This window comes from Camelus dromedarius, unplaced genomic scaffold (assembly GCF_036321535.1).
Source record: "Camelus dromedarius isolate mCamDro1 unplaced genomic scaffold, mCamDro1.pat HAP1_SCAFFOLD_12, whole genome shotgun sequence".
Lineage (NCBI taxonomy): Eukaryota > Metazoa > Chordata > Mammalia > Artiodactyla > Camelidae > Camelus > Camelus dromedarius.
In genome coordinates, this window is record NW_026989845.1 from 75569 (window position 1) to 103071 (window position 27503).

The 27503-nt window shown below is 40.9% G+C and overlaps 1 protein-coding gene across 2 annotated transcripts in view; it reads left to right on the top strand.

Moving 5' to 3' along the window:
- Positions 1-22419, top strand: part of LOC135320921 (uncharacterized) — a 91210-nt gene extending 68791 nt beyond the window's left edge. Inside the window, exons 6-9 of one of the 2 annotated variants that reach the window (XM_064484154.1) lie at positions 12351-12536; positions 14419-14478; positions 15009-15229; positions 21292-22419. Coding sequence is in view for 1 of the 2 variants with exons in the window: in XM_064484152.1 (XP_064340222.1) it covers positions 12351-12367 (17 nt within the window). In the remaining variant the exon portion in view is untranslated. The remainder of the gene's footprint in view (positions 1-12350; positions 12537-14418; positions 14479-15008; positions 15230-21291) is intronic. The other variant, XM_064484152.1, reaches the window with a different exon arrangement.
- The last annotated feature ends 5084 nt before the right edge of the window (positions 22420-27503 follow it).

The following is a 27503-nucleotide window of genomic DNA, read 5'->3' on the forward strand; positions in this document are numbered from 1 at the left end:
GTGCTCCATCTGCAGAAATGTCTTTTAGTTTTGCATGGTGTAAAAATCTTGAGAGCTTTTTAATCATTGAGGACAGCCTGTGGGGGGAAACAGCCCGTGAATCCTGGGTGAGTCCCGGAAGAGCTGCGCGTCCCTCCCTGACACGGGTGGGGATTTCACCCCCGTTCAGGCAGTGAAGGGCCCAGACCCGAGAGCGGAGTTGACAGTCGTGAATATTTACGTGAATCCGCTGCTTCATCTTGGATATTAATTTCAAGCTGAGTCAGTTTGTGGCGGCAGCCTCATCCTACATCAGGAATTTATAGTATCTGCTCTTTGAGGTGAAGACCTGACAGACTTGACTATTTAACAGTCTCCCTTGAATTGATATCTCAGATTACTTTGTCAAAAGCAAAACAGCAGAAATACAGACGTCCTTTAATGCCAATGTGACCTGGAAAGGGTTTAGACTCTGTGCCTCAGTGGCCTTATCTGCGGGTGGGGATGATGATAACAGTGCTTCCCTCAGAGGGGCTGGTGAGGGGAGAGTTAGAAGCACACATGGAGGAATTACACGAGATGCTCATGAATGACCGAATTTAGTGCTCTCAGCCTGGTCAGGCCTCAGGAGCAGAGATGTCAGAACAGAGCAGTCCTAGCGGGAGCTCGATCCGTGTTGGCAGGTGTTACGATCAGTATCACCTCTGTGGGTTATCAGGTAGTTTTAAGACTTGGTAATATGAATTCATGAATAATGTTAGAAGACTAGACATCTCAGATCCTGTTTACATAGTTCTGAAGATTTCCTCTGAGAAATGGATGTTTTCTCCCCGTCTTAAATCTGAGATGAGTCTCTAAAAAATTCTGTATTCCTCCATCTTTTTGCTTTAATTCTCCATTTCTTAAAAAAGAAAGTTTTTAAATGGAGTTTATGGGGACTGAACTGAGGGCCTCATGCATGCTAAGCACATACTCTCCCAAATGAGGTATAATCTCCCAAATGATTTTTTTTTTAATTTACTTTCTTAGTATTCAGAGGTTAGAGGCCTCTAATTCTTTTTCTGGAGACTTGTCCATGAACCTGTAAATCTATAATTAATGGACAAAACTTGGTTTATTAAAAACATCAATAGAACATTCTGCAATCCATCCAAAAGGAAATGCTGATTGAATTAAAATGTTTCTCCTTTAAGGTGATTTCTCCCTTTTGGTCTAGCTTAATTTATTAACAGCCATCCTCATCATCATAATGACCAAACTCGCTCTGAGTGGACACCTACCTAACACTAAAATGCTTTCCTCATGTTTTACTTCATAGCAGGTGTTTGAGGGTAGGTATCAGTGTCTCCTTTTTTGCAGCTGAGGGATTGAGAGATGGAGCAGCTTGTCCCAAATCACACGCAGCTGGCGGTGGCTAGCTCGGTGCTGGAACCCAGGCTGCACAGGATGCATTCTTAATTGCTCCTCTAATCAGCCTCCCGTTGAGTGGTTACCCGAACTGCTGTGACTCCATAAATGGCCGATTTTAGTGATCTCAGCCTTATGAGGCCTTCAAAGGAGAGACACCAGTGAGAATGTGAGACAGAGTGTCATTAATTAAAATTGTACATTTTCACAAATGTTTAATTCTCAGGTAATTACTTAAAAAGTTAATTTTTTTAAATTAGTGGTCTGTTAGCACAAAAAACAAAACATTAAAAACAATTATAGTGCCAAAGAGAAGTGGGCTTTGAAAGTCCAACCACTGTTAATGATGTTACTTGTTTTTCTCTAGTGGCCCTTATTGACAGAAATACTTACAAAGACTGAATTGGTTTTATGTAGTCTTAATATGGAAGAAAACATTGTCAGTGAATATTATAAGTAAAATCTTTACTCTTTTCTTTCCTGATGGTGAATATGTAAGTTGTTTTCATGGCTTAAGTACATTTCCTCATTTGTGAAATTTGAGTAATATCGTTTAACTTGTCTGACTGTGAGAGTTAGACGTCTTGTATACAAAGAACCCAAGAGGTGCTTAATAAAAATGTGCTGTCAGAATGACAGATATTTTAGAAGGATCAACTCTGAATACTAAAGAGTGTCGCTTATTTCTGATGCAAATTCAATATTTATAATATTTATATATATGATATATTTGAATATGGTTTAAAGTAACAAGGATTCATTTTTTTTTTTAGTGTAGTATGAAGTTTTAATGAAATCTGTATCATACTAGTGAGACAGGGACTAGTTAAATTGCCTTAATCAGACGACCTTGAATATTATTTACACAGAATATTTATTGTTACAACTCAGAATTCATGTTGCCGTGTAACCATCCACACAGACATTTAAATTCGTGGGATTCTTACCAGATTCATTAAGTTTAGTAAAATCCACATTGATCATTTTCAGGGAATAAGCTTCTCTCTTTTGTGATTAAGCAAAATTTTGATTTTTTTTCCTGCACTCTTAACAGGTTTAAAATATCAAAACATTGATTTAACAAGTCACTTTTTTAATAGAATAAAGCTCATGCTGTTTTATTATGTAAATAAATGTTTTTGTATTTCATCAATCTTGTATGATATCCTGGCTCTTTGAGAATTATTTTGCAAGATACTTAGATAACCTACTGTTGGAAAAATACAAACGTGACTTTTATGAATATAGGCCTAGTACAGATCTGTTGGTTTATGCTACAGTGCAAGACATGAGGCCTGGGAGAGCTTTGCTGCCGATTGCAGGACAGAACCCATGTCTCAGTTTCCCCTCCTGTAAAATGAAGTGGCTGGACTGGATTCTTTCCTCTTCTAAGATGAGTTTCCATGAACGTATGTCTTTTGTTTATATTCAGGAGTATTAGCAATATCAGATTAAATACTGAATACCCTTCCCTTCCCCCGAAGCAAAGTGCAGTATGTGCTACATAAGCTTTTAGTTATCTGATTCTCTTTTCTGATCCTACAGGCAATTTTTGTGTTGCATCTTTCCCGGCAACCTGGAAGGTCATTTTAGCCATAGGTGGCGCTGTTGCACCTTCTAACAGTCTTAATATTCCTTTTGCAAAAGAAGGCTTAACAAATGTTATTTTGTTTTGATTCCGTTGCTTAGTGCTTCAGAATAGCACAATGTCCATTATGTCTGTCTACCTGGAAAAATTATTCTGCTTATGTCTTAGACTTATTCTGTCATCTCGCTGTGAACATTTCAGACTTGCTGTGCAAACAATGGCAAAATCGGTCTTTTCTTCCAGTGTTAGAAGTCAGTGAGCCGGGATTTTATAAAACAGCTAGAAGCGGCCTCTGGAGCACCTTAAAGCTGAAAAGCGTATTGAGTTCCTGAGTATTGACTCCGCCGCTGTGTGTTAATTGGTGGTAGGAGGTTTGGTACATATACGAAGGGGTGTAGATTTTTGAGTTGGGTTTGCGTGCACGTGCTGCCACTGAGCCACGTGAGCCTGAGTCAGTTTGCTCTGAGTTTTTCCCTCGTCTGTGAGATGGGGACATTCATATCTGCTTTGTAGAATTGTGAGAATTAGAAATTATGTAAAGTGTTTACCACAGTGGGTATGTCAAGAGGGCTCATAAACTTTAGCTGCTTTTTTGTGTGAAGCCATCATTTGAGAGTCTTTGGCAATTACTAAGAAACAGGAAAATAAGAAAAGCTGGTTTTATGCTGAAAGATATTTGAGGAGGTTCCTTAGTTCCTATACCCATAATTAAGCATCAGCAGAGTCAGAACTGTTACACAGTCTCCCTGAACCAACGTTAAGCCACAGAATTCTTTGTTACTTCATATATTTTGGGGCTTAAAGGGATCCAATACTTATACACATGTTGTCTCCAGCAGCCAACTGAGAGATGACACAAAAGAGTAGGCAGGCGATAAATGTCTTATTTGTTACTGATGAAGCCACGTTCTCCATGAACTTCAGGGCTGTGGGAAAATGCGTGTCATGATACTGTGTCCCAGAATTAGAGACTCACCCTGTCCCATGTAGCTCTGTGAGACAGCGAGCCTTCCCTTGAGAGGACCTGCCCGTTCATGCACAAGGCTGTCCTGCCATGGAGCCGAGCATCCCAAGTGCTTCCCAATGGTGATCAACACTGGAGGGAAAGGAAGGGTTTCAAATGCCCTGCTTGTCTCCCCGGACTCACACCTCACTCTGTTAGTGTGAGGAGGGCTAGCTGTTGGCCAGGGGCCAGGGGTGTGAATGGAGAAGCACTCTCCATGGCCCAGAGGAGTGGTTAGGAGGCATTCCCTCCCTCGGTTTAAACAGGTGGTGGGATGGAAGAGAAGGGTCCTCCCCAAGAGTTTATAAAAGGAGAAATAAGGATTTTCTTTGGGACTTAGACTAGCCAGGAAACACATAAGATGATTAGAATGGAGACTTGTAAATCAATTTGATATTAAGTTGACATTTGTTGAACACCCAAAATGTGCTACATTCTTTTCTGAGAGTTTTACAGAAATGAATCCTTCAATCTTCTCAACAAGCGAGTAAGGAAGGTTTGATTGTTATCCCAGTTTTACAGTGTGGAAATTGAGGCACACAGAGGGTAAGTTGGCCAAAATCACAGAAAAAGTAAGTGGCAGAGCTGGTATTTAAACCCTGGCTTACTGGTTTGAGGCTCCCAGAGATGGGCTTTGGGTGTTTAGAGTTATCTGCATCCCTGAATCTTTGTACCTCTGTGCATATGTTAGCCCAGAAAGGACAGGGAAAGGAGAGTTACACAGATGCGCATAGTCATGTCTTGGCCACTGTCCACAGAGAGTGCATCGTGATTGGCGTTATTTGTCTTCCAGGCAGTAGATCAGTTCTTATAACAGAAATTTAGTCCATTGAGTTAATCTAGAAACCCTTCCTGCTCTGTTTCTGTCCATGTTTGCCATGTGACTGCCTCCCCGTGATTAGGCCTTTGAGAAAGTGTACTCATGGTTGAACTCTGATATTTCAGTCTGGTTCATAGTTTCACGTCTTCTGTTACATTAATAAGTTAAGTTTCTGGTTTTCTTTCATCAGTGTGTCATGAGTTTGGTTAATGTGAAACAAGTCCATGGTAGCCCAGGGGTGATGACGGTATAATTTCTGAGCACGTTGTGGCACTTCTACCCTTGCAGACCTGGCGGGAGTATGTCCGCCTTCCTCACTGATTTCCCCCAACAGCAGGGTCCTCTCCCACCCCCGCATGTGAGGCTGGGAGCTCTCTGAGTAGGCCAGTCAGAGGCCAAGTCCACCAATCAGAAAATGATGAAGTACCTGGAAGTGGTTTTAATAGAAGAAAAGGGTTTCCAGGTAGTCCAATGGGCTGTTCGAGCCCGTTTGGTGAAAAGCTGTCCAGTGTCTGTGGTTGAGGTGCTTCTTTGCTGTTGAAAATCCTGGATTAGATGAAGGGATTTTAAAAAGCAGAAAAGGAGTGATTTCAGGTGAGAAGTGATGGATGACAACCTGTGTGAGGCATAGACAGGGTCTTACAAACTTCTTAAAATAACTTTAAAAGCTCTTCCATCTGAGTGCATTTCATATGGGGTCCAGTTCATCACTGGTCACCCTGAGAGGGCAAATAATTGATGATGGCAGAAAGGACACGGAGGTATCAAAAAGGTCTCAGTCATTTTCCCTTTTTAAAGGATGTGGCAAAGTGTAATATATTTGAGCTGGTTTTTCACTGAACAATTTTTAGTGTTTTCTGGGACTCCCCAATGCCCCAAGGTTCCATGCAGCTGGGTGTCCCCTCAGAGCAGGTCTGTCAGAGCTTGCCCTGGGTTGACGTGGTGTCGCGGGGAGCAGGACGGTCAGAGTCCCCGGATCTTCCGAGCTCTGTCTCCTCATCCTCAGTGCCGGGTTTCTCATCCGTGTCTACTTAGGGTTGTTGAGAATCACACGTGATGGTTCAGGTGTGATTTGTGATTGTCTCTGTGATTGGTATATAGCCAATATTTGAAAGAAACACTTTTTTTTTAGTATAATTGTAGCACATAGATTGCAGTGCTTTTTAGTCTGCTTTTTTTTATATAACTTTATTCTTATTTTTAAATATGCACTTATTTTTATTTTTTTTTTGGAGGTACTGGGGACTGAATCCAGGACATTGTTCATGCTAAGCAGGTGCTCTACAACTGAGTAATACACACCCTCCTTGTCTGCACTTGAAAATAAATATTTCAATACACAAAATAGCTCTTAAACACCATCATGGGACCTAGTCACTGTATAGAGAGTTGAACACGTATGCTTTTTCAATAAGAATAAATGTTGTTGAGACATACATTTCTGAATCTGTTAATGTGCTTAAAAACGATCATAGGTAGTGATAAACACGAATCTTTGATCCAGTACTTCTTAGGGTCTGTTTTGCCATCAAGTGAAATTACATTCTACAGAGAAAGCTAATTGGATCTCTTTGATATTTGGATGGTTTAGCAGATGATCAAGGCTTTCAAAAGCTGACAGATTTGTATTTTAAACTAACTACAAAGTTATCTTCTAGAAGTTGGAATTCCTAAACTTGTGAAGTGCCCAGTAATCCAGGGGGTATGTGTCTGTGTCTGTGTGAACGTTTGTGTGTGTGACTTCAGGAATCTAGAAATAAGTTTCATATGGACATCTGATACCTTTCTCCTACAGTTCAAGGTATAGGCATATATTTACACAAATAAATTGATATTCTTTTGTCATTTGGCATATTGATGGGAATAAGAGTTTCTCATACTTGTTTCAGAAGGGTTGGGGAGCATGAGCTCAGAAAACGGGAGGAGAAAGAGGCAGGGAGACACTTCACACTTTGTGCAGGATATGAGAAACAGTAGCTTTTTTTTCTCTTTTCTTCTAAAGCAAACTGGCACTGAATTGTAACCTACTATTACCCAGAATTGCTTTTCTGATCAGATACAAGTGCCTCAGATTTTTCAAGGCAACATGAATGATGAAATGTGTTTTAGCAGTTATCATTAAAAGTAGTTTTATTTTTCAAGTAGAAGGCTATAGCCTGTTCTTCCAGCGGTACATGAAGTCCTCATTGATCTATGTACATGATCTATGTGCTTAGTTTCTTTGTTTTTTTTTTTTTTTAAGTGCTTGTTTCATTGTGGTGTGAATGAATGTTTAAAATTTCTGGATTTTGATCTTTAGAACATGCTGATTTATCAGAGCTGTTAAAAACCTGATTGTTCTTTGGTCCTTGTTTGTTGGGGCACCCTATTGATTTCTGTTGTCTGTTAAAGCGGGAAATGCTTCCTCTAGCCTGCAGATCATTAAGTGAATGGTTTGCAGTGTGCCTTTAAAATTATTTGAATGCATTGAGCATGTTTGTCCAGTGAATTCTGAATTAACTCATTCTATTGACTTTGCTTTGGTTCTGTGGCTTTTGCTCCTCTCCACAAGAATTTGAATTCTCTGTTGCATTTTGTATACGTGTTCTTAACAGGGGAAGAAATTTTGCATTTTTTACAGAGGTGGCTTTTCCTATCCCCTCTGAATGCCTTCTATAATTGATACAATAGTAATCTGTTATTGCAGTGCATAATTCTTTCATAAACTATTTTTTGGCATAATCAGAAACAATGACAAAGTATGATAATAAAAAATATGAAAACCTTCCTTCCTTTGAAGAATAGAAATCAGGTGGTCAGGCTCACGCATGCTTTGTGCCTGACACACTTACTCTCATGTCATTGTGTATCATGATTCGGAGATGGAGTTGCTCCAGGTTTATAGATTTTTGTTTTAACATTTGTGTTGAATTCTTTCTCCAGGCTGATGTTTCCTGTTGGTTTTGTGGAAAGAGTAGAAGGGAAACAAATCCTTTGTTTTGTTTTCAGGAGGCCTGAGTTGATGAGAAAAGGGTTGAGGGTGGGCTGAGGAAAAGAGTGACACTCCCTCTCCTCCCGGCTGAAATTGATAAACAAAGAAATCAATTAAGTGTATCGGTATTTGACCAATAGAAGTTAGAGAGCCCAAAATGGCTAGATATGCCCAATGGAAATTACTGAATTCACCTGCAGAATTATGTGCTTTACCAAGTAGAAGCAACTTAGAGCAATCAGAAAAATCAGTAATATGATGAGATATAAAAGGAATATTATATCTTTTATTTCTGAAACTTTTCTACGGTAAGTTGTGTAGAGCTAAAATTAAGTTTCAAGCACCAGGAGTTAAGAGTGTGGGTAGTTCTGTAGGATCGTTATTCACGGATGTGCCTAGACCCTGCTAGAGTGGCTGAAGATGGCAGGAAAAGACCCAGAGGCAGGATTTGTCATCCTAGGGTGTCCTCCATAATGGTTCCATGTGGGACCCCATGATTGGTTTAACAAATTGTAACACACACCAGCCTCCTGTGAACTTTAAGAAGAAAAATATATGCTTAAAAACTGCTTTGCAAGCAAGTGCCTGTACATCCTCACTCCAGTCTCCTTGCCTTAAAAAGCAGAGACAATGCTTTGCTTGCATAGTTGAGCTTTTAGATAGCACTCTGCTGGTTGCAAAGCAAGGACCGAGGCCCTCAGCTATAAACGCTGAGCTTGTGTGCTGTTAGATAGTCTATGATCCACAGAACAAGGACCTGGCTGGTCTGGTGGTCTGCTTTGTAATTCACATGTCTGAAAATGTATCTTGCTCCCCTCACCCCATGACTTCCTTAAAGATACACTAATCCTTTGTACTCATTGTGTATTCTACAATCTCTGCTTCATACTGTCTTTCCCGAAGTTCCTATTACTATCACACAACTGTTAATGAATTTTTCCTTTGATTATACACAATAAATAAGGGTGCAATTGAGAGGCTCGTGGAGTTGGCTCCCTACTCCCTCTCGATTTATTGACTTTTTCCACAGAGACTTGAATAATCATTCCATGTCGGTAAGACATCTGCCAGCCAACCCACAGTTCCAGGTGAGAAGGATGCAGGTTTATCTCTCCTACCCGATGGAGAGAGAGGAGAGAATTGAGATATGCTCCCCATGGTCCCTTCCTGTCCCACGGCCACTGCAGTTCACCTGCAGCATTCTGGCCTCTGCTCAGAGGGCCTCTGTCCCAGGACTGACTGCAGCTTTTTCTTCCCTTGTCAACATTTCCTGTGCCTTTCAGAAGTTGGTCTCTTCTCTGCAATTCAACCCTGGTAGATGTGATGGTGGTCAGCGTGCTGGTGGGCAGTCCTTTGGGGACTCCCAGGAGACATGCTGATTCTCCTGAGTCTCTCAATCGGGGTTACAGAACAGTCGAGCACCGAAGGAAGCCCATTCACGTGAGGTCAACAGAGCATTTTATCACTTTCATTTTATTTTTAAATTTTCAGTGGAGAAATTATTTGTAGCAAACTGTTCCAGATAGTCGGCCGCCTGCTTTCCTCACTACCATTTCCTTGTTGGCTCTGGTGCTTGTTTTAAGAACCAGGTTTCTTCTCTGGTCATTTGTAGCAGCTGGGCTTGCCGAATCCTTGATCTGCATTTGAAGCAGAATGCTTCTTCCTGATGTGAAACAGATTTTCCTATTTCTGAATATTTCGTGTACACTCAGCAACTGTTTCAAGTGAAATGCTCTTGTCCAATTTCGGTTAACTCACATTTGCTGATCTCCTACTTTCATGCTGAGGGCAGTTTCTTCTTCCTCTAATAAAAGTTAGCAATTTGCATTTACTAGGGAAGGTACTGGCCCGAGGTGCTTTTTTTCTTACCAGTTTTAATACAATTCACCCATTTAAATATACAGTCGTTTTTACTCTATGCCCAGAATTGTGCATCCCATTTAATCTTAGAATATTTTCATTCCCCCAAGAGGGAGCCCCGTATGCATAAGCAGTCATTCCCATCTTCCCCATCCTCCCCCAGCCCCAAGGAGCCACTCTTCTCTCTCTGTGGATTTGCCTGTGCTGGACATTTCATTTAAATCGAGTCACTTCATGTAAGTGGAACCGTCTATTGTGACTGACTTATTTCACACTGAGTAACGTTATCAAAGTTTGTCCACGTTGTGGCCTGGGTCAGTACTCTATGCTTTGCTATTGCTGAATAATATTCCACTGTATGGCTGGGCCCCACTGTTTACCCATTCATCAGGTGATAGGCAATTGGGTTGTTTCTGCTTTTTGGCTGTTATGAGTAGTGTCGCCATGAATATTCCTGTAGGAGTTTTTATGTGGACATTTGTTTTCAGTTCTCTTACGTCTGTGCCCAGACAGCAGAGTTGCTGGGTCATTCAGAAACCAAATGTTCAACTCTCTGAGGACCTGCCAGGCTGTTTTCCAAAGTGGCCACGCTGTGTTACGTCCTCACCAGCAAGGGCTGCGTGCTCCGCTTCCTCTGTGTCCTTATTAGTGCTTTTTACCCTTTTTTTTTATTATAACCTATTGTTGTGAGTGTGAAGCGGTTTCTCCTAGTGATTCTGACTTGATTTCCCTTACAGCTAAAGATATTGAACATCGTTTCTTTGTGCTTATTGGCCATTTGTATATTTTCCTTGAAAAATACCATTTCAGATACTTTATTCAACTTTTAATTGAGTTGCCTTTTTATTGTTGAGTTGTAGGAGGTACTTTTTTTTTTTTTATAGATACAAATTCCTTATCAGATAAATGATTTGAAAAAAATTTCTCCTGTGTGTTGTTTTTCCACTTTCTGGATAGTGCCCTTTGAAGCAAAGTTTTAAATTTTGATGAACTCCAATTTATCTCTGTTTTCTTTGTTCCTTGTGCTTTTGGGGTATTATTTAAAATCTGAGGTATTTTATTTAAAATTTTATATATAAAATAACTTAATTCGTAGGACCGTTCTAGGAGATGGGTGCGGTTGTTGTCCCCAGTGTATGGATAGAAGACTGAGATGCAGAAAATTTCTCTGAAATATCAGTTTCACAGCTACCCAGTGCTGTGGGAGTTCAGACACTCATGTTTGTCCCAAACATCTGTGATCCTCACCACCATGCTCCACTACTGCCTGGAATCGTTAATGAAAACGTCTTTCCTTTTTTGATTCCTTGTTAGTTTGCTTTCTCATTGGGGACCTCATCTCCTCATTTTCCTTTCGGATATCAGTGTAGATTTATTTTAGGTCTCATGTAGGCAGAAGCATTTCTATCAGTTAACTTCTTTATTACTCACTCTCCAGTGATGAATGTTGCTAGTTGACCTAATCAAGTCATGCTTAATTCTTTCCTTCTCATGACACTAAAAACAGTCATGACTTACAGAATGCTAAAAGCAGAAAGTACTTGATTGATTTTATTTTGCTACCCAATCAAACCAATCAAATAAAAACCCGCTGTTGACACAGATTATAAGCCCTCCAGGATAGGGTCACTGTCTTCCTTGTGTTTCATTTATTTGGTCACAGTGTCTGGATAGTGCCTTGCTGTTCAGCAGTTTTGTTAGGAAACGGTGCTCGTGAATCATTGTAAGGACAGAATTTTGACAACAGACTGTGTTGTTCATTTCACAAGGGAAAAGATAATATAGAAATACTGCTCAGATCTATTTTAAAATTAAGCTTGGAATTTTGAGAACAATTCAAGAAACCATACAAAGATTTTTCACTAATTTTAGATCTATCTTAAACACATTATGGTTACATAGCAGAGTAACTTATCAAGTAGATTTGACAAGAGGAGTGTATTATTGATTTTTTGTTTTAGTTGAAATATTCTATCTGGGATAAAGTAATCAGTGCCTATAAATGAACAAATATGTTTGTATTTCTATGCAACATGGGAGCAGACTTCATATGTTTCTATATAATATATATGACTGTGTGTTTTAATCTGTCTGTCAGTGTTTTTATAGTTTTTCAGCAATGTTGTAACATTAGAATTCTAAGAAATTCACTCCCGATACTACTGCAGTTTGTACTGTGTATCCTGTCTTATGTATGGGATTCCACTCTCCCCTAAGTGAGGAATTTCCTCTCCTATTGAGTTAGAAGCAGATTTAAAGGAACTGTGATTTCTAGGCGTTTGCTCTCCATGTGTTTGCACTTGGGTGTCAATCACAATTTTCCCTTTCTTGAGTTTTCATTGTTCAATTAGAATTTTTGAAAATAACTATTAATATGTTTCACTAGTCTCCCTAGAAACTTGATGTTTTTGTGCTTTTCAGTTTTCAATTTATGAAAATTGTAAATGCACACTTGTTTTTAAGTAGTCCTTTTTCACTAGATATTTACCTCTTTATAGTTAAAATAATTTTTTTCCCAATGAATGAATCACTGTGCATGTTTTACAAGATACCTTACTTTTTATTTTTCTTATTCTAACAGGTATATTCATTGTAGAAAATTTTGAAAATAAGGATAAACCCAGTAATAACTTAAAAATGGCCTCTAATCTCACCTGGAGATACAGTTGTAAGGTTTGAAATTGAGAATTACAAGTCCTCTCATTTTTTTCTTTTTTTCAAGTACGTTTTGGTTACTGAGTCCCTCGAATTCCCATATGAATAGTAGCAGCAGCTAGTCAGTTACTGCAGAGGAGCCCGCTGGGATTGTGATCGAGACCACGTTGAGTATACAGATCGCTCTGGGGAGCACTGCCATCCCAAGAGCGTTGTCATGTGATCCAGGAATGTGCGTGGTGTGTCTGTACAGGTATTTAGGTCTTCTTTAATTTTTTTCAACAATGCGTAGAGTTTACATAGTATTATTTTACCTTATTTTTTTGCCTTTATACTGAGTACAAGTGTGCAAGGTACCAGGATCAGAATTGTATTATAGCCCTGCCACTTGCTGCCACCATGGACGCTGCACTCTTGCTTTGCCCTGTGTAAAATCTTGCACAAAATAGGACCTAAGTAACTCTCTCTTGAATGAATGATTATATGATAGCTGGATGATGCTGGAGAGTCCTTGTGATGATGTCTTTTTCCCAGACTTTCCCCTCTTCTTAACTATGCCTTTTCTCTTCCTTTCCTCCAGCCTGGGTTTCAGCCTGCCTGTGGCATTGATTTTCCCTGAGTGTGTACTCTTCCTTTAACTAGTTCACGATAATGTTTCATGCGGGCTATGAAAACTTGCTAGATGTCAAGAAATAGCAAATTCACTGCATGTATTTTTAGTCTGTGGTATTATATTATCCATTGAAATTAAATCAGGCTGACCCCCTGAGCCCTCCCCTGAGCTCTTTTCTCCTTCCTACGGGTGATACTTCTCTGGTTGCTGTCTGTGCCCTTCTCCCAGACTTGGTTTTGGAGTTGAGTAAGTCACCATCAGTGGAGCTCTCTCTTTAAAGATGAAGAGAACATTTGCTCCTTCTCCCTGGTTGGGGACTGGATGAGATGAGGTAACAGATAAAGAATGGAGCCCCATCTCATTCTGACCCCCGCTCTTTCCGTTCCTTTCTCCAGGGGAAAAGAGTACAATTCAAAAATATAAAGATTGTGAGCTAATGAGATAGACAAGACAACCGAACATTTGTTAAATATCCTTTCATGCCGGAAACAAATGTATTATACACACAAAAAGCACACAAATCACGGTAGTACTGCGGTTACAAACGTGGGTCCGAGTTCGAGTCCTGCTCTGGAGTGACCAGTCCTGTGAGATGGAGAACTGTTAGGTCGGCTTAGCCTCTCCCGGACTTGTTTTCTGTCCTGCAGAGATGGGGCTCGCTAGGCGGCCCTCTCCCGTAGAGGTGCTGTGGGGTGTAAATGGCGCGCGTCGGCAGCCCGAGCACAGCTGCTCATTCCTCGTAAGGGCAGGATAGCATCGCTTTTGCGGTGACAGCTTTATGACCGTCCCGTGTAGACTCTTAGTGCTCCGAAGGGATGCCTTGTGGTTTGGAGATGGGATTCTCACTTCTGTAAATACCCAAGGATTGTGTTATTGGGCCGTGCTGATTTGAATCTATTCTTTAGAAAGTACATATTGTAGATATATTTTTCAAGCATGCATGCTTTTTTCTTTTATTATTTATAGTTCTACCCTCTCATCTCTTGGTGTGACTTTTCATGGAATCCAGGAAACAGTCCTAAGCCACCTGCCTCTTCACACTTCTCCGTGGTGGTTTTCTTCCCTGACTAGAAGAGGGTTCTGCATAGGAAATTTTCTTTGTTCCCCTTTTCTTGGAGTCACTCTGTCTCCCCAACTCTCACCTGTCCATCTGTCCATTACTCTACCCACTGATTCTTCTGACTTGTTCCAAAAAGCATTTCAGGCAGCTTACAGAAGAACAGATACCAAATTAACAGGTGAGAAAATGGGGCCAAGTTCAGACAGTGATGCTAGGAGGCGAGCCTGTGTGAGAGTTGCAGGCGTGAGACACGCGCCTCAGCCCTGTGACTTATAAGATTGACAGCAACAGTGTGCCTGAGGCTCCCAGCAGACACAGGGAAACAGGGTTTGTGGGAGATGCTCACTGGCTGTGAAATAAATAAGTGGCTTAGGAGATGCCCAGCCTTTCCAGCTACTAAGGCTTAGGAGAATATGTTGAGTTTCTTCCAAAATCAGAGTATTGCATCTTTTCTTTTTTCAGAGTTCTATGTATAGTTGGTTACATTCTATACCTGGAAATTTCTCCAAAACTGCTTCCCACGTGAGTCCCATGGCTCGGGAATGGGGTGGTTCTGCTCATTGACGGGTGTAGGCCAGAAACAGAAAATGACAGCCTCAAAGGAGCCTGGGATATGTCAGTTATGTTTTGTCAGTGCTGTAGATTTCAGAAAATGCTTTCACCGTTTCTCTCCATCTGAGGTGGCAGCGTGCTCTCTTAGCAGCATCAGGAGCTCAGGGCCACGGGATGGTGGGGGCTGACTGCACTGCTATCAAGACAGCTGTGCCAGTCACTGCAGGCGTGGTGATTTTACATAGTGCATTTCATGTTCTTTAATAGGTTTCAACAGGTAGTTAATTAACTGAGTTAATTAACATTTAAGAAATATGATGCTTTGTTGAAAAGACAGTTATAGGCAGATTATAAGTTGTGAACACTTTAAAAACGGTTTCATTACTGAAATTTTAGTAGGGAAGATTTAGTTTATCTTATTTACACCTCTCTTCAAAAGTAACAAAGTAACAAGACAGAAAAAGCAGAGGATGATTTCTGTTCTTCCTCTCGGCTTGCAGGTGCCCTCACCTCCAGTGGCATCCATCCAGACACCAGCACTGACACTGGCCGTGCTCAGAACTGCCTCAGCCCTGAAGACACAACTGACAAATAGAAGGGGGCTACGCCCTATGACAGCAGGTGCTCTCACTTTGTGGGTCCTTATGTAACTGCACGATGTTAATCAGGATCGCCCGTTCTACACTGTGTGACGCTGCTGCCGTGTCTCCTAGTTATTTCTGTAAGTACTAGTGTAATTTTTTCAATGTGTGGTACTAGACATCTAAAAATGCTTTTTTCAGATGAAAAATAATGTGTATTTAATATAATAAGTCTGAAAAATGGGACAAAAGTGTCTATCCTGGTCCCACTACTCAGAGATAATAATTAACACTTTAACATCTATTTTCTGTTCTTTTCATCAGTGTGTATTACGTCTGTCATAAAAACCAGCGAGCACTCTGTGCCTGTTTACTGTGTGGAGACCTCCATTTTCCATTCGGCTTATTACATGTTTTTCTACAGTATTCTCTCTCCCCTGGCATGATTTTTAATGACCAGTATAGCATTCTGTCTTGTGGAGGCATCGTCCATTTTACTTCGGACTTAAATAAACTTTTAAATTCCAAGTATATTTAACTGAAATACTGAAAAGAGAACTGTGGTGGTACCGAAAGACCCCTACATCCCTTCCCCTTTTTTTCCTGAGAGTAAAAACTGCTGACAATGTGGTGTATATATTTCATGACCTTTATGCCTGTCATATATATATACACATACATACATGTATATGAGAAATCTATGTATATGTGTGTGTATATATGCTTTATTGAAAAATAAGGCCATACTATATGTTTTGTGCAGCTCGGTTTATTCACTGATGTGTATATCATAGACGTCCTCCCACTCCAGACTCACCCGGTCCTTTCAGATAGAGTAGAGGGGTCTCCTGATGTGCAGTAGATTTGGTCTCTTGTGTAAGGACACCTTTGGTGGGAGAGTACTGTGGACAAGGCCTTGGACCACACCAAAACGCCTGCCCCTTAGTGCCCACAGCTCGCCTTGATTTACCGCATCATTGTCTTGATGGTGGATACTTAAGTTTTCTCCATTTTCCACTGTCAGAAAGGGTGTTTGACTGGCGTCCTTCTTGTACAAATATTCCTGTGATCTTGTATGAGTATTCCTTTAGTTAAGGTTTCTGGAAATTTAGTCCCTGGATGTGACAATTACATACATCACAGGCTCCTTTCAAGTGACTCTAGAAATTCCTTCTCCTGCGGGGAATGAAAAGATGTAGAATAACTTATGTAACCAATTCTCTATCGCTGGATATGATTTCACTTCAGCTTTTCTTCCCACCATTGTAAAAAGTGCTGTGTAAATGCTCTGATGAGTACATCTTTTTGAACTGATTTTTTTTCTAAACGAAACGATTCCTAAAATGGAGTTCAGTCTGTGTGTACACACATTTTTCAGAGTTTACATATCCATTGACACGTCGTCCTCCAAAAAGATCGCTCAGTTTGTTCTCTCAAAGATGGACACTACCTAGAATATTTTTTAAAAACATTTGCCAATATGATGAGCAAAATTGCTTTTTCATTGTTTTAGTTTGCACTTGATGACTAGTGAGGTATTGAGCATTTTTCACTCATTAGCCATCTGACTTTTAAAAGGTGAATGATCTCTTTTGTCCTTTGCACACATTTAAGTGAGGGAGCTTCTTGTTGCTTTGTGACAGCTCTTTGTATGTTATGAACATTAACCCCTTGTCTTCATTAACATGTATCACAGAGCTTTTTCTTGTCATTTCTTGCCTTTCATTTTGTTCAGTAGGTTTATTTTTGTTGTGGCCAAAAATAATCTTAAGACAGTAAATGTCTTCTTTTTGGGTTTTATCCTTGATAGTATTCTTAGAAATACTTTCTTATAATGGTATATATCTCCTCTGTAGGATTTTTTAATCTCTATGATGGAGATGATAATACTACTTGTTATAGTGAGGAGAAGTTGAAGTACTATGAGCAAAGAGTTGTATTTGCTGTTATTAGTACTTTCTAATATTTACATCACTATCTGTAATTTTTCTTGTGGTCATTATGACTGGAATAGAATTTGGTTTTTCCAGGTGATTCTCTGATTGTCCCAAGACAATTATTGAATTCATACTTTGCTCTTTGATTTGAAATCCCACCTGTACAAAATATTTATGTACACTAGAGTCTCTTTTTGAGCTCATGGTTTATTTCTGTCAGTCTTACTTTCTTACTCCAGTGCTATATCTTACATATTGTAAAAATTTATTTAATATATGACAGTGCGATTTTTTTATTCTTTTTTCCATCCCCAATTTTCTTGTCTAGTATTATGACTTTATTATTCCTGAAGAGTTTCAAAATATTTTGCTCAAGTTAAAAAAAAAACAGATAAGAGCTGTCATGGGATTTTTAAGTAAGTTTTGAATTATCTTTAAGAGAACGTTCATCTTTACAAAACTGCTTTCCTCCATACAATATGTTGATGTCTCTGCATTCACACTTCTTACTTTACCCCTCAGTACAGTCCTGTGTTTCTCCATGTACAACATGGGCATTGTTTTTGAGTTTATTCCAGATTATTGTTGATGTTTTTGTTAATTTTGTAAGTGAGAATTTTTGCTATTATATATTTTAACTGTTAAAACTGACACCTAGGAAGGCAGATTCAATTTGTAAATAATCACTTTGTAACTTGTCATTTAAAATTGTAGGTATTAAGTACTTGTTACAGAATACTTTCTTTTCTGTTTTTAAAAATTTGTTTCCAAGATTCTCAAAATGGTCATAGCTAAGTAGTATAGGTGGGGAGACAGATGGAGAGAGGTAGTGTGGCTCATGTACAAACTGTGAGCACTTTCATGGCTGCCTTTATGCTGGAAAAGCCACTGAAGAGCCCAGGTAAGACCAGGGGTGGCTTTGTACGCACTTGAAAGCCAGCTTTCCTGTCTGTATGGAGAAGCCTGGTGAGTGAGGCAGGTATATGATCAAGGTCGAATGGAGGTTATTGGCTGCACAGAGCACTGTGTCTGTGAGAACAGGAGACCATCGCCATGGGAAATGCTTGGTGCCAGGAACAATGCAGGGAGCTGGGAAGCCTGTCTGTTAAGGATTTTCCAGCCCTGGGAGTGGGAAGATCAGACTCTCCATTCAGATCTGAGTTTGAATTCATCCTCTTTAGTTTACTGGTCCTCTGACTTTTCTCAAGTTATACATCCTCTTTGAACTCCTGTTTTCTTGTCTCTCAAAACAGGAGAATTACGGCCTGCTGCTAGAGTGTTTGATCAGGGTAAATAATTTGTGTCTATAAGATGCCATGTACAGTCACAATCTCAGTGAGAAATGGGCTGTCGCCTCTTCTTCTGCAACTCAGTGCTTGACGAGACATAGGGGAAAGTCAGTCCCTAATTTGTGTGTGATGCAAGTAGGAACAAAATTAAAGTCTTGCCTTTCCCTAGTAGTATTCTTACTCCTTTGCTTCATTTACTTCTTTCCTCCTTTCCTTTCCCCTTTCCCCTCCTCCATCAAAAGATCCTGGGACTCTCTCAGAACACTAGATTCAAGTTACTTTAAAGGTTGGCTCATCCTCATGAAATGACAGTAACATAAAAAAAATCTGTACACATCCCAGAATGCATTGTATTTGATTTACACACACACACACACGTGCACACAAACACACACACAATCAGGCTACCTCCCACTTGCAGAGGGAGAAGGAACACTTTTTCTGAGTTTTCATTCACTGAGCGTGAGAACAAAGTCTCTTAGGCAGACTTTCACCAGCCTTCGTGCATGTTGTTTTTAATTGGATTTCTGCTTTTTGGCCATAGATATAGTATCCTAATAGAAGAGAGAAAGTGAAGACATAGACATTCTGCTGAGATATTGGTGTCATCATATTTGAGTTGGAAATGGCTTAAGACAGCATAGAGTCATAAATTTTTATGGGTGAGAATCCATGATGGTGTAACTTGGACAAGAACCTGGGTCTTCTGCCATCTTGTCCATGTGGGTGAAGAGGCAACTGGGTGGGGGATGGCAGGGATCTTTCTTGCTTGAGTTCCATGGTCTTGCTAGTTTTCATTGCTCAGCTGCCTTTAGTTTATGTCCAGGAGGCCTCTCATGGGAAGGTCACTCTGTCCTGATAGATTGTTTCTTATCAGCAAAAAGCTCTGGACCCACTCATATTTCCCAGAGTTTTCTGCTGACCTGCTGACACTTTATATAAATGAGACCTAAGAAACTACTGAATATAAAATCCTTATTGTTATCGTTTGCCCTCGAGTTCCATAGGAATGGGGTGCTGTCTCAGGCTGTCTAAAGCTAGATCTGAACAAAGATAGGGTGATAGGCTGTGCTGCTGGACCTCCACAGTCGAAGGGGATTTCCACCTTAGTTTTTAGAATCAGGCAGATGAGTTCAAATATTGCCTTTACCAGTAATTATCTTTGTGACTTGGGGGAGAAACTACTTTTTTGTGTCCAATTTTCTTTGTAAATAAGTTCAGTATTTATTTTAAGGTTTCTGTTTTAGAATTGAAAGAGCTAATTCCCTCATTTATACCTAAAATAGTGATCGCGTGGTTCTATGCTGGTGCCTTGGAGGTTGATTACTCTGGGACTCGGCAGTGAGAATGGGGGTGGTGGACCCCTGGATAATAGAGCTTATATTCCAGAATATGCTTGTAAAAGACTGGATGTGCAGTGGATTTTTAGTAAATATCCACTCCTTTCCTACTCTGCTTTGATTGTGTATATATCTTTATACTAATATATGAACAATTTTTATTGCAATTTAAATATCTTTGTAGTATTTACAATATGTAGCTATAAAAAATAGGTGAAATAAAATGATTTGACTTTTATTTTCTTTTCAATAATCAAAACAAAATAAAATAGGAAAGAACAAAGTTTTGAAGGAGAAGAAATAATTTTATTTCCATGGAATCAATTCCGTATAATAGGTTTTTTGGTCGTGTTGTTAAACAGCATATAAAATCGATTGGTTGTGACATACTGGAAATGAGGAAACAGTGGAGACATACTACCTCTAATGCAGTCATTTATTTACCAAGTCCAAACTCGTTCTGCTTGCTGCATGACAGGCCAATAAATCGGGAGAGGAGCTTTTGGAGTAAGGAATAGTGACTTTATTTGAAAAGCTGGCAGACTCAGAAGATGGCATACTGATATCCAGGAGAACTCTCTTCCCCAAGTCAGAATTCAGTCTCCTTTTATACTAAAAAGTGGTGGGGGTGTGGTTGGTTGTTGCAAACTTCTTGCTGTACGAATTGATTTCCTTGGAATCCTTTGTTCTTGCAGCTGTCCATGTGGGTCAAATCATGGCACCCCTGTAAAACCTCAAAAAAACAAAGTTTATTCTTTATTTTGCAACTTGCCATCTCTACATAAGTGTAGAAGAGCTAACATCCTTAAAGATCAGAGCCCGCAGAATAGGCCCTCCTGGATATTTCAGGCTAAAGGCAACTTTCTTTTACAAAAGGTGCAGAGATAACAAGTCTTAGCCTAGAAAACAGGGTACAGGCTTAAAGACAAACGAACACATCTAACATGGAGTCAAATTTGTTCTTTTCTATTACAATTTCTTTTTCCACCTCATAGATAATTTTAGTAAGAAACATGAGCAATTTTTTTACTTTTGCTTCTTAATAACGGATAAGTGGCCCAACTAAAGTTTTGTGAACAGGGATGCTGTGCGGGCATAGGGGTCACAGCAAATTCTTGTTGGGGGTGGTCGACCCTGCAACATGTCTGATGCCCTGTGAGTGTTGGTGAGAGTCCCCCTAACCAGGGGCTCTCTTCAGGAACCACCATGTGGGCATTGACCTCTGGAGACTTCTTTTTCAGCTGTAGGAAATTTTTTTAGATGCTGTGATGAAAAAATCACTCCAGCTGGGGATAATCAGGGACTAAAGGAAGGGGAAAAGGGCTTGGAGTAGTGTAGAAGAGAAGGACAGAAGATCAGGGAGCCTGGGGGCTTGGGGGCGGGGCCTCGGGGGAGAGAGTAGCAGAGGTGGGGAGGGGCCCGGCTCCAGAACTAGCTCCTGCACCTTTCCCTGCACCCAAGCCTCACAGCTTTTAATTGGGCCCAAGACTCTTTCCTGTCTGGATGTCACCCTGGGCAGAAAGTTGAGAATTGAAGGTAAGGGGTGGGCAGCACTCACCTAGGGGGTCACTGAGGACTTTGGTCAAGTCCACAGTGCCTTTTCTAGTCATGTGTCTTCACCTGTTCTTTATCTCAGGATCTGAGAAGCAGGAGCAAGGAACTCAGGGAGAGATCCAGGAAGACATCTGACTCTGTTAAGAGACGACAGTCACAGCGACACGGGGAGCGAGGACACTTGCAGCAAAGTAAAATGACTTCACAACTATTGCATCAGAGCTGCAGGTGTGAGAGAGCCTTAGCCTGTCTCAGAGTGCAGGGGACAAGAGGAAAGGAATGGTAAAATTAACACTGACAATTGAAATTTTGTTAAATAGCCTGCTAATATTAATTGTATCAAATGAATGTATGCAGGTGTATTTCTATGATCATTTATAGTTACACACAACCCCACCAGCCCCTCTTTCTCCCATCGGGGATGGGCTTTCTCAAGCACAGTGCCCCTCCTGGTTGAGTGGGCCACGCTGCGGGTCCTCGCCTGGGGCCAGGCTGCTGCAGGACACTGAGTCCCCGAGGCACGGCCTGGGAGAAATGACAGGAACATCTCTGCTCATAACTGAGAGCCTCCATTTCCCCCTGCAGTGTAAGAATGCCGGTGACTCAGTTAGAAGCATGCATCCAACCCGTCCTTCCGTGTCATCACCATCTAGAATCGGTGCCTGAATCTTCTGAATTTCTCCAGAATGTGGTTTAAAATCACCTTCGACAATTGAGTGTGTGTCCTCTTACAAGTGGAGGAATTGCTGCCGTTTCCCTGGAACTTACTCACCACTAGTCCATCTGATTTTTCTGTGCTAGGATTCAGTATGGCATGCTAAAAATTCTGCAGTCAGATCTTGAAACACTGATGAAGAGGATTATTTATTTTATTTCTTTATATGATAGTGTTTTACTTTCAAAATTCAGAGTTTTCGGTTCTTTCAAAAAATTTTTGGGGGGTTGGAGAAACAACATTGCTCTTACCATCTCTGTGACCTGTTGCTTTGTGCCTCTCACCTGTCTTCTGTCACTTGTGAGGTGGTTCCATTTGTGACCCTGTCAGGGTTGTTCATGTTATAAAACATATAGTCTGTTAAAGTACAGTCCCTTTTACTCCGAAGACATTCCACAAATACTCCTTAAATCTGGGTGTGGTTTTAAGAAGACAGAATCATTAGAACATGTACTTGCAGGTTGCTAGTGCAAAATCCCCAAATCAATAGTCTAGCTCAACATCTAAAATCTTTCTAATCTACCTTGGGTTTGTATGGATAAGTGAAGCAGTTTGCTAAGAACTCAAGACCAGGGTTAGAATACAGGCTGGTGTAGCTCAGCAGGTCCTCCCAAGCTGATGCTCTGCCAGAGGGAGGGGCCGAGGGGAGAGGGCGTGTCCTGCCCTCCCTGAGCTGACAATTTGATGGCAAAGATCTTTACCAGGTGAAGAACTGGGAGTTTCTTCTAAGAAGAGTGGGTTTGAAAAGAGTCCTAAAACCGCGGGAGTGACACAATCCCTTTTGTCTCAAGTACGTGAGAGCGGCTGTGGGGACACTTGGGAGACTCGTGAGTCCAGGTGTGCAGTGTTGGTGGCTTCCACTTGAGCGGTGGGACGGTCAGTGGGTAAAAGCGAACAGATTGAAGGCATGTTTAGATGGTAAAAATGAAAGGATGAATGCTGTCTGTGAAGGTAGGATGGAGGAAGGCCCAGGTTTCTGGGTGGATTAATGAGGTAAGTGATGGTCCTGCTGTGCTCTGAGGAGGGAAAGCTGCAGAGGGAGCTCTGGGGGAAAACTGATGAATTCAGCTGTGGGTGAAGTGAAAGGCTGTTAGATGTGTGGACTGGGAGATCTGGTGAGAGCAGGTACTGAGTAGGAGGAGGGGAGAGAGACCTTCAAATCATTTTGTCTTGTGAACATACAAATAAGTATGAGTAATGACACACAACACCTCTATATTCTGGATTAAAACCCAGTAACATTTTTCTATATTGACTGCAGAGGTTCTTAATTATTTTTTAATAGAAATAAAAAAAATAGAAACAAAATAGTGAAGTTAATGAACATCTTAGAGTTGATGTGTGTCCTTGTATGTATTTTGATACCTCATCTGTTTATAACCATAATCTACAAAAAGTTAGCTTGTTTAGCATAAGAGTTAAACAGAGGGACGTGAAACACACTGTTGGGGGTTGAGGCTGATCACCTTGGGCAAACTATGTCCCCTCTCTGTCCCTTAGTTGCTTCTTCTGTGACTGCCTCCAGGCCCCTCATCACAGCTCATTTCCTAGACTAGATGTTGGGAGGGAGGCTGCTGAAGTGGCTAAGAAGTGGTAACTGCTTGGGATACTGAAGAGAGAGACAAAAACAGATTAAAGCCGAGAAACTGAGTACAAATACCCTCAAAAAAGGAAAAAAAAATCACACAGTGTGTTGAGCCACTTAGCGTAAGGGAAACAAAATCACGTGGACCCAATTTTCTTGAGCATATGAGTATAGTGGGTGGAAGGGTGTCATCAGAAAAGTGTTCAGAAAAGGCCTTTTGGTTTCCCTTGACGTTTGCAGTAAGGATGGGAGCTGAAGCGAAAACCCACTGTTCACTGTGGAAGGTGCTCTTTTTTGCAAAACTGACCAAACGTTGGAGACAAGTCATCAGCGGTGCCGGCAAATGAAGAGACTTCTGGATTGGGTGGGGCACTTGCTGTGACTTCCAGGTAGCCTGCTGGCTGGGGGCTGTGAGGTGGGCAGTAGGTTTGCAGGGTGACCCGGGCATAATTCCTGGCTCTGAGGCTGCTGGTCTGACTAGCAGACCTGAGCACCCGCAGACCTAATGGGGCAGCTCGGGATGTGGCCTGGGACACCTGCCATTCTGAGGGCAAGAAGAGGGCTCCCCTGAGGGGGTGTCCCTGCGGAGAGTGGAAAAGTCCTCCTGCAGGGGAAGAAGTGCCTCTGAGCATGGGGAAGGATGCACAGGCAAGACCAGCCTGAGCATGGAGGTTTTGGGAAGCCGGAAGTCATAAAGTGGCCCAAGCAGCCTTGTTCCTGCGAGATTGGAAGGAAAAGATGCTGAAAAGGCAGGCTAGGGTCAGACCGTGTTGTGGGTTATGAGTGACAGTAAAGGACTGGTCAGGCAGGCACGAGATAACCCTGTGGGCGTCCCAGCTGGGGCATCACGCCAGAGGGAGGAGCAGAGGTATGGACTTTGCCACTTATTAGCTGTGTGACTTTGAGCAATATCACCCCACCCCTCTCTATATATATCTTCATCTGTAAAGTGACACAGCTCGTGTCATCAGAAGGCTTAGTTTAGCTCTGATCCTTTTGTCCAGTCCTGTCAGTGCTGCCCTGCAAGGTTCTGCAGCAGCTGCTCTTACCCTGAGAAGGGAGGGCGTAGAGGGACATTGTAGTGCCCAAGGGCAGGAAGGGGTTGCTTTAAAAGCAGACATGTAGCCGCCTGCAGCTGCAGGCCTGCAGGCAGTTTGGTTGATGGTCCTGGAGAGGACTTTGGAGGCCATAGCATCATCTTAAAACTTGTTTTCCCTTGGGGACCGGATTTGCCTTTGCAGATTAATGTTGAAGATTTGGGCTTCTGGCAAAGCTGTTTTCAGAGATGAGTATATACATAACATATAGTATAAAATAAAATGCTTTTATTTAATCTGTGGGACTTTGTAGCTGTTTGGAGCAGTTCTGTTGGCCTGGTCTCCACGGAGGACACTAGGGGTCAGCAGAGCGTGCGGGAGGGCAGGCCGACCGCTGTGCTTCTGCGGGGGTTTCTCCCCAGCATGGAGCTCTGTTAAGTTGAATCTTCTCTGAGTTTGATTGCCAAGCGTGCAGACAGCAAATTAATGAGTTCTGGTGGGATTGTATAATGACAGGAAGAAAGAGGAAACCGTAGTTTTTCGGGACTAGAACATGCTTTTGGTTCCTGATTCAGTGTGTTCCATTACAGAATTGATGAGTTGTGTCTATTCTGGGACTTCATTGAAATAATCGTTCAGCCTAAAATTTAAGAGTTATGTTTTATTTGGCGGGAGGGCTCGAGCCTGGATGACAGCCTCTCAGATCTCTGAGGGACTGCTCCCAAGAGGTAGGGGAGGAGCTTGGATAAATAGGAGCTTTACAACAAAGACCAGGTACTTGGAACAATAAAAGATTGCTTGTTATCTAAAGAAAGCCAGATATCTCAAGTTCAAGTATTTAGTGCTTTTCTATGTATGGGATGAAGCAAATATATGGGTTATTGAATTCATTCCTTTGGCAAGCACCTAGCTATCTAGGGACAGTATCCTGTCCTTTCTTATTCTGAGTCTGCTCAGAGGGCACCACTGTGAGTGGCTGAAAGGCTGGGTTTCAGGCATATCCTCGCTGGGGTGTGGCAGCAGCTGCTGAGGGCTTGGTCTCAGCATTCTTTGTTTACTGACATGGTTGCAGTATTTTCACTCACATTGTAGTATTTTCATTCACAGTGCTCCCTCTTGGTCCTAAATTCGACCTATATTTTGAGAGACATTTCATGACCAATTTTGTCCCACGGTGCTAGGATGGCTCATTCCTATTTCAGGTGAAGAATTTTCTGAGCTGCCATTCAAGGTGTTAGGTTTTTTTTCAGGGCCTGTTGATACTAAAAGTTTTCTGGATCGCCTGTCTTACTAGTCTATTATGATCCAGGAAATGTTTGCCCTTCGTTGCTCATTACCATACCTAGAATCACACTATTACATTTATTTTATGCAGGGTTAAAAATTTTATCTATTTCTTCAGGATGTTTAGCCATCATCAATCTTGTAGGCCTAGTTACACGTTGGGAAATGTAACAGACAACAATTTAATAAAATAGAGATCATATAACTAATATAGCTAGTAACGTTTTAAAGTCACGAGTAAGAATTTAATAGTAGAGAAGTTGTATATTTGGGTTAAAATTTTGCTTGTATTTCTGATTGAGTTTGAGTGATCTTATGAGAAAGTTCATATTTATGGTCAGGCTCCGAGCAGGTATTAATTGGCCAGGTGAGTTCTCCCACGTTGTAAGATCAACAGTGGCCTAAACAGAACTATAAATTATTTTTAGAATAACGTTTCTGAGGGCTATCTAGTTAGAGCCTTGGAGTAGGGAAACCCACCAAGGTAACACAGAAGTACTAGACATAGGTAATTTACCATAAACTTAACACTTGGAGTAGTTCATAATCAAAGGTAGGAGAAATTGTCAAAGTAATTGGTATACAAGCCTGGTCCGTTGTCTTGGGTCAGCTGTCGAGCTCAGATGTCGTCTTCTTCTCATCCTGGCCTGGTAGCTTTTTCACCATTTTGGCATTGTTTTCAGGTGAGCAAGTGCTCTATAGGCCAGTGAACTGAAGGGGCTGTTTCTGATAGGAAATGAATCCGAAATTCCGTTTCCTTCAGCTTTTGTGTGTATGGTCTAGTTAAGAGTACTTGATAAAAGGTCTTTCCATTCAGGTTGGAGAAAGTTCTTTAAGTCATGCATGTTCCAGTATGTATAATCCCCTGGCTTAGGTCATGGAGCATTGGAAATTTACACAAGGATAGATTACTGAGCTTCGGAAACAAACCTAGAGTATCCTTTTCATAATTAAATTAAACTGTACAGCAATATGACATAAAAGCAAGGAATGATCTGGGAAGTGTCTTAGTAAATATAGACCTCAATTAACAAAACTAGAACTTAATATCCAGTAAAATATAATATTTTTTCTCTCTAAAATTACCCTCATTTTTCTCAAATAAAGCCAAATCAAGATTAATTTCTTTACAAGTCAAGTCTGATTATTTGATCATATAGGCTTTTTTAAATTGGCTGTGTTGGAACTTTTAATAAGGAGTCTCAGGGTAGAATGTTAATAAGATTTGCTAAGGCCTGGAAAGCCACGTCAATGGCTTGTCATTGATTTCTGCCTTACAGATTTAGGTAATTTCTTTTCTCTTTAAAATTCTTAAAATACCTTTAGATTCTTATATCTGTTAGGAGATGATCTTCCTCATTTGTCTGATTGAGCCATTGGGGACCTAAGAGTTTTTAGTCTCTTGAAGGATCAGATAGGGAGAAAAGATAACTGTATCAAGTCTGCTTACATAGGTATAATTTATCAAATTTCTGTGATTTATAACTAGCTTAAAAGGAAGAGTTTATGTCTGGGAAACAGGTTAAAAGCCAGTAGTAGTTCAAACAACATCAAAAATTATAACCATATTCATCAGTTTACTTAGTCCCACATAACTAATTCTTTTAATCAGAGTTTTCATTAGATATTTAAAATTTCTTACCCAGTTTAGTTCAGTGCTATAGTTTGACATT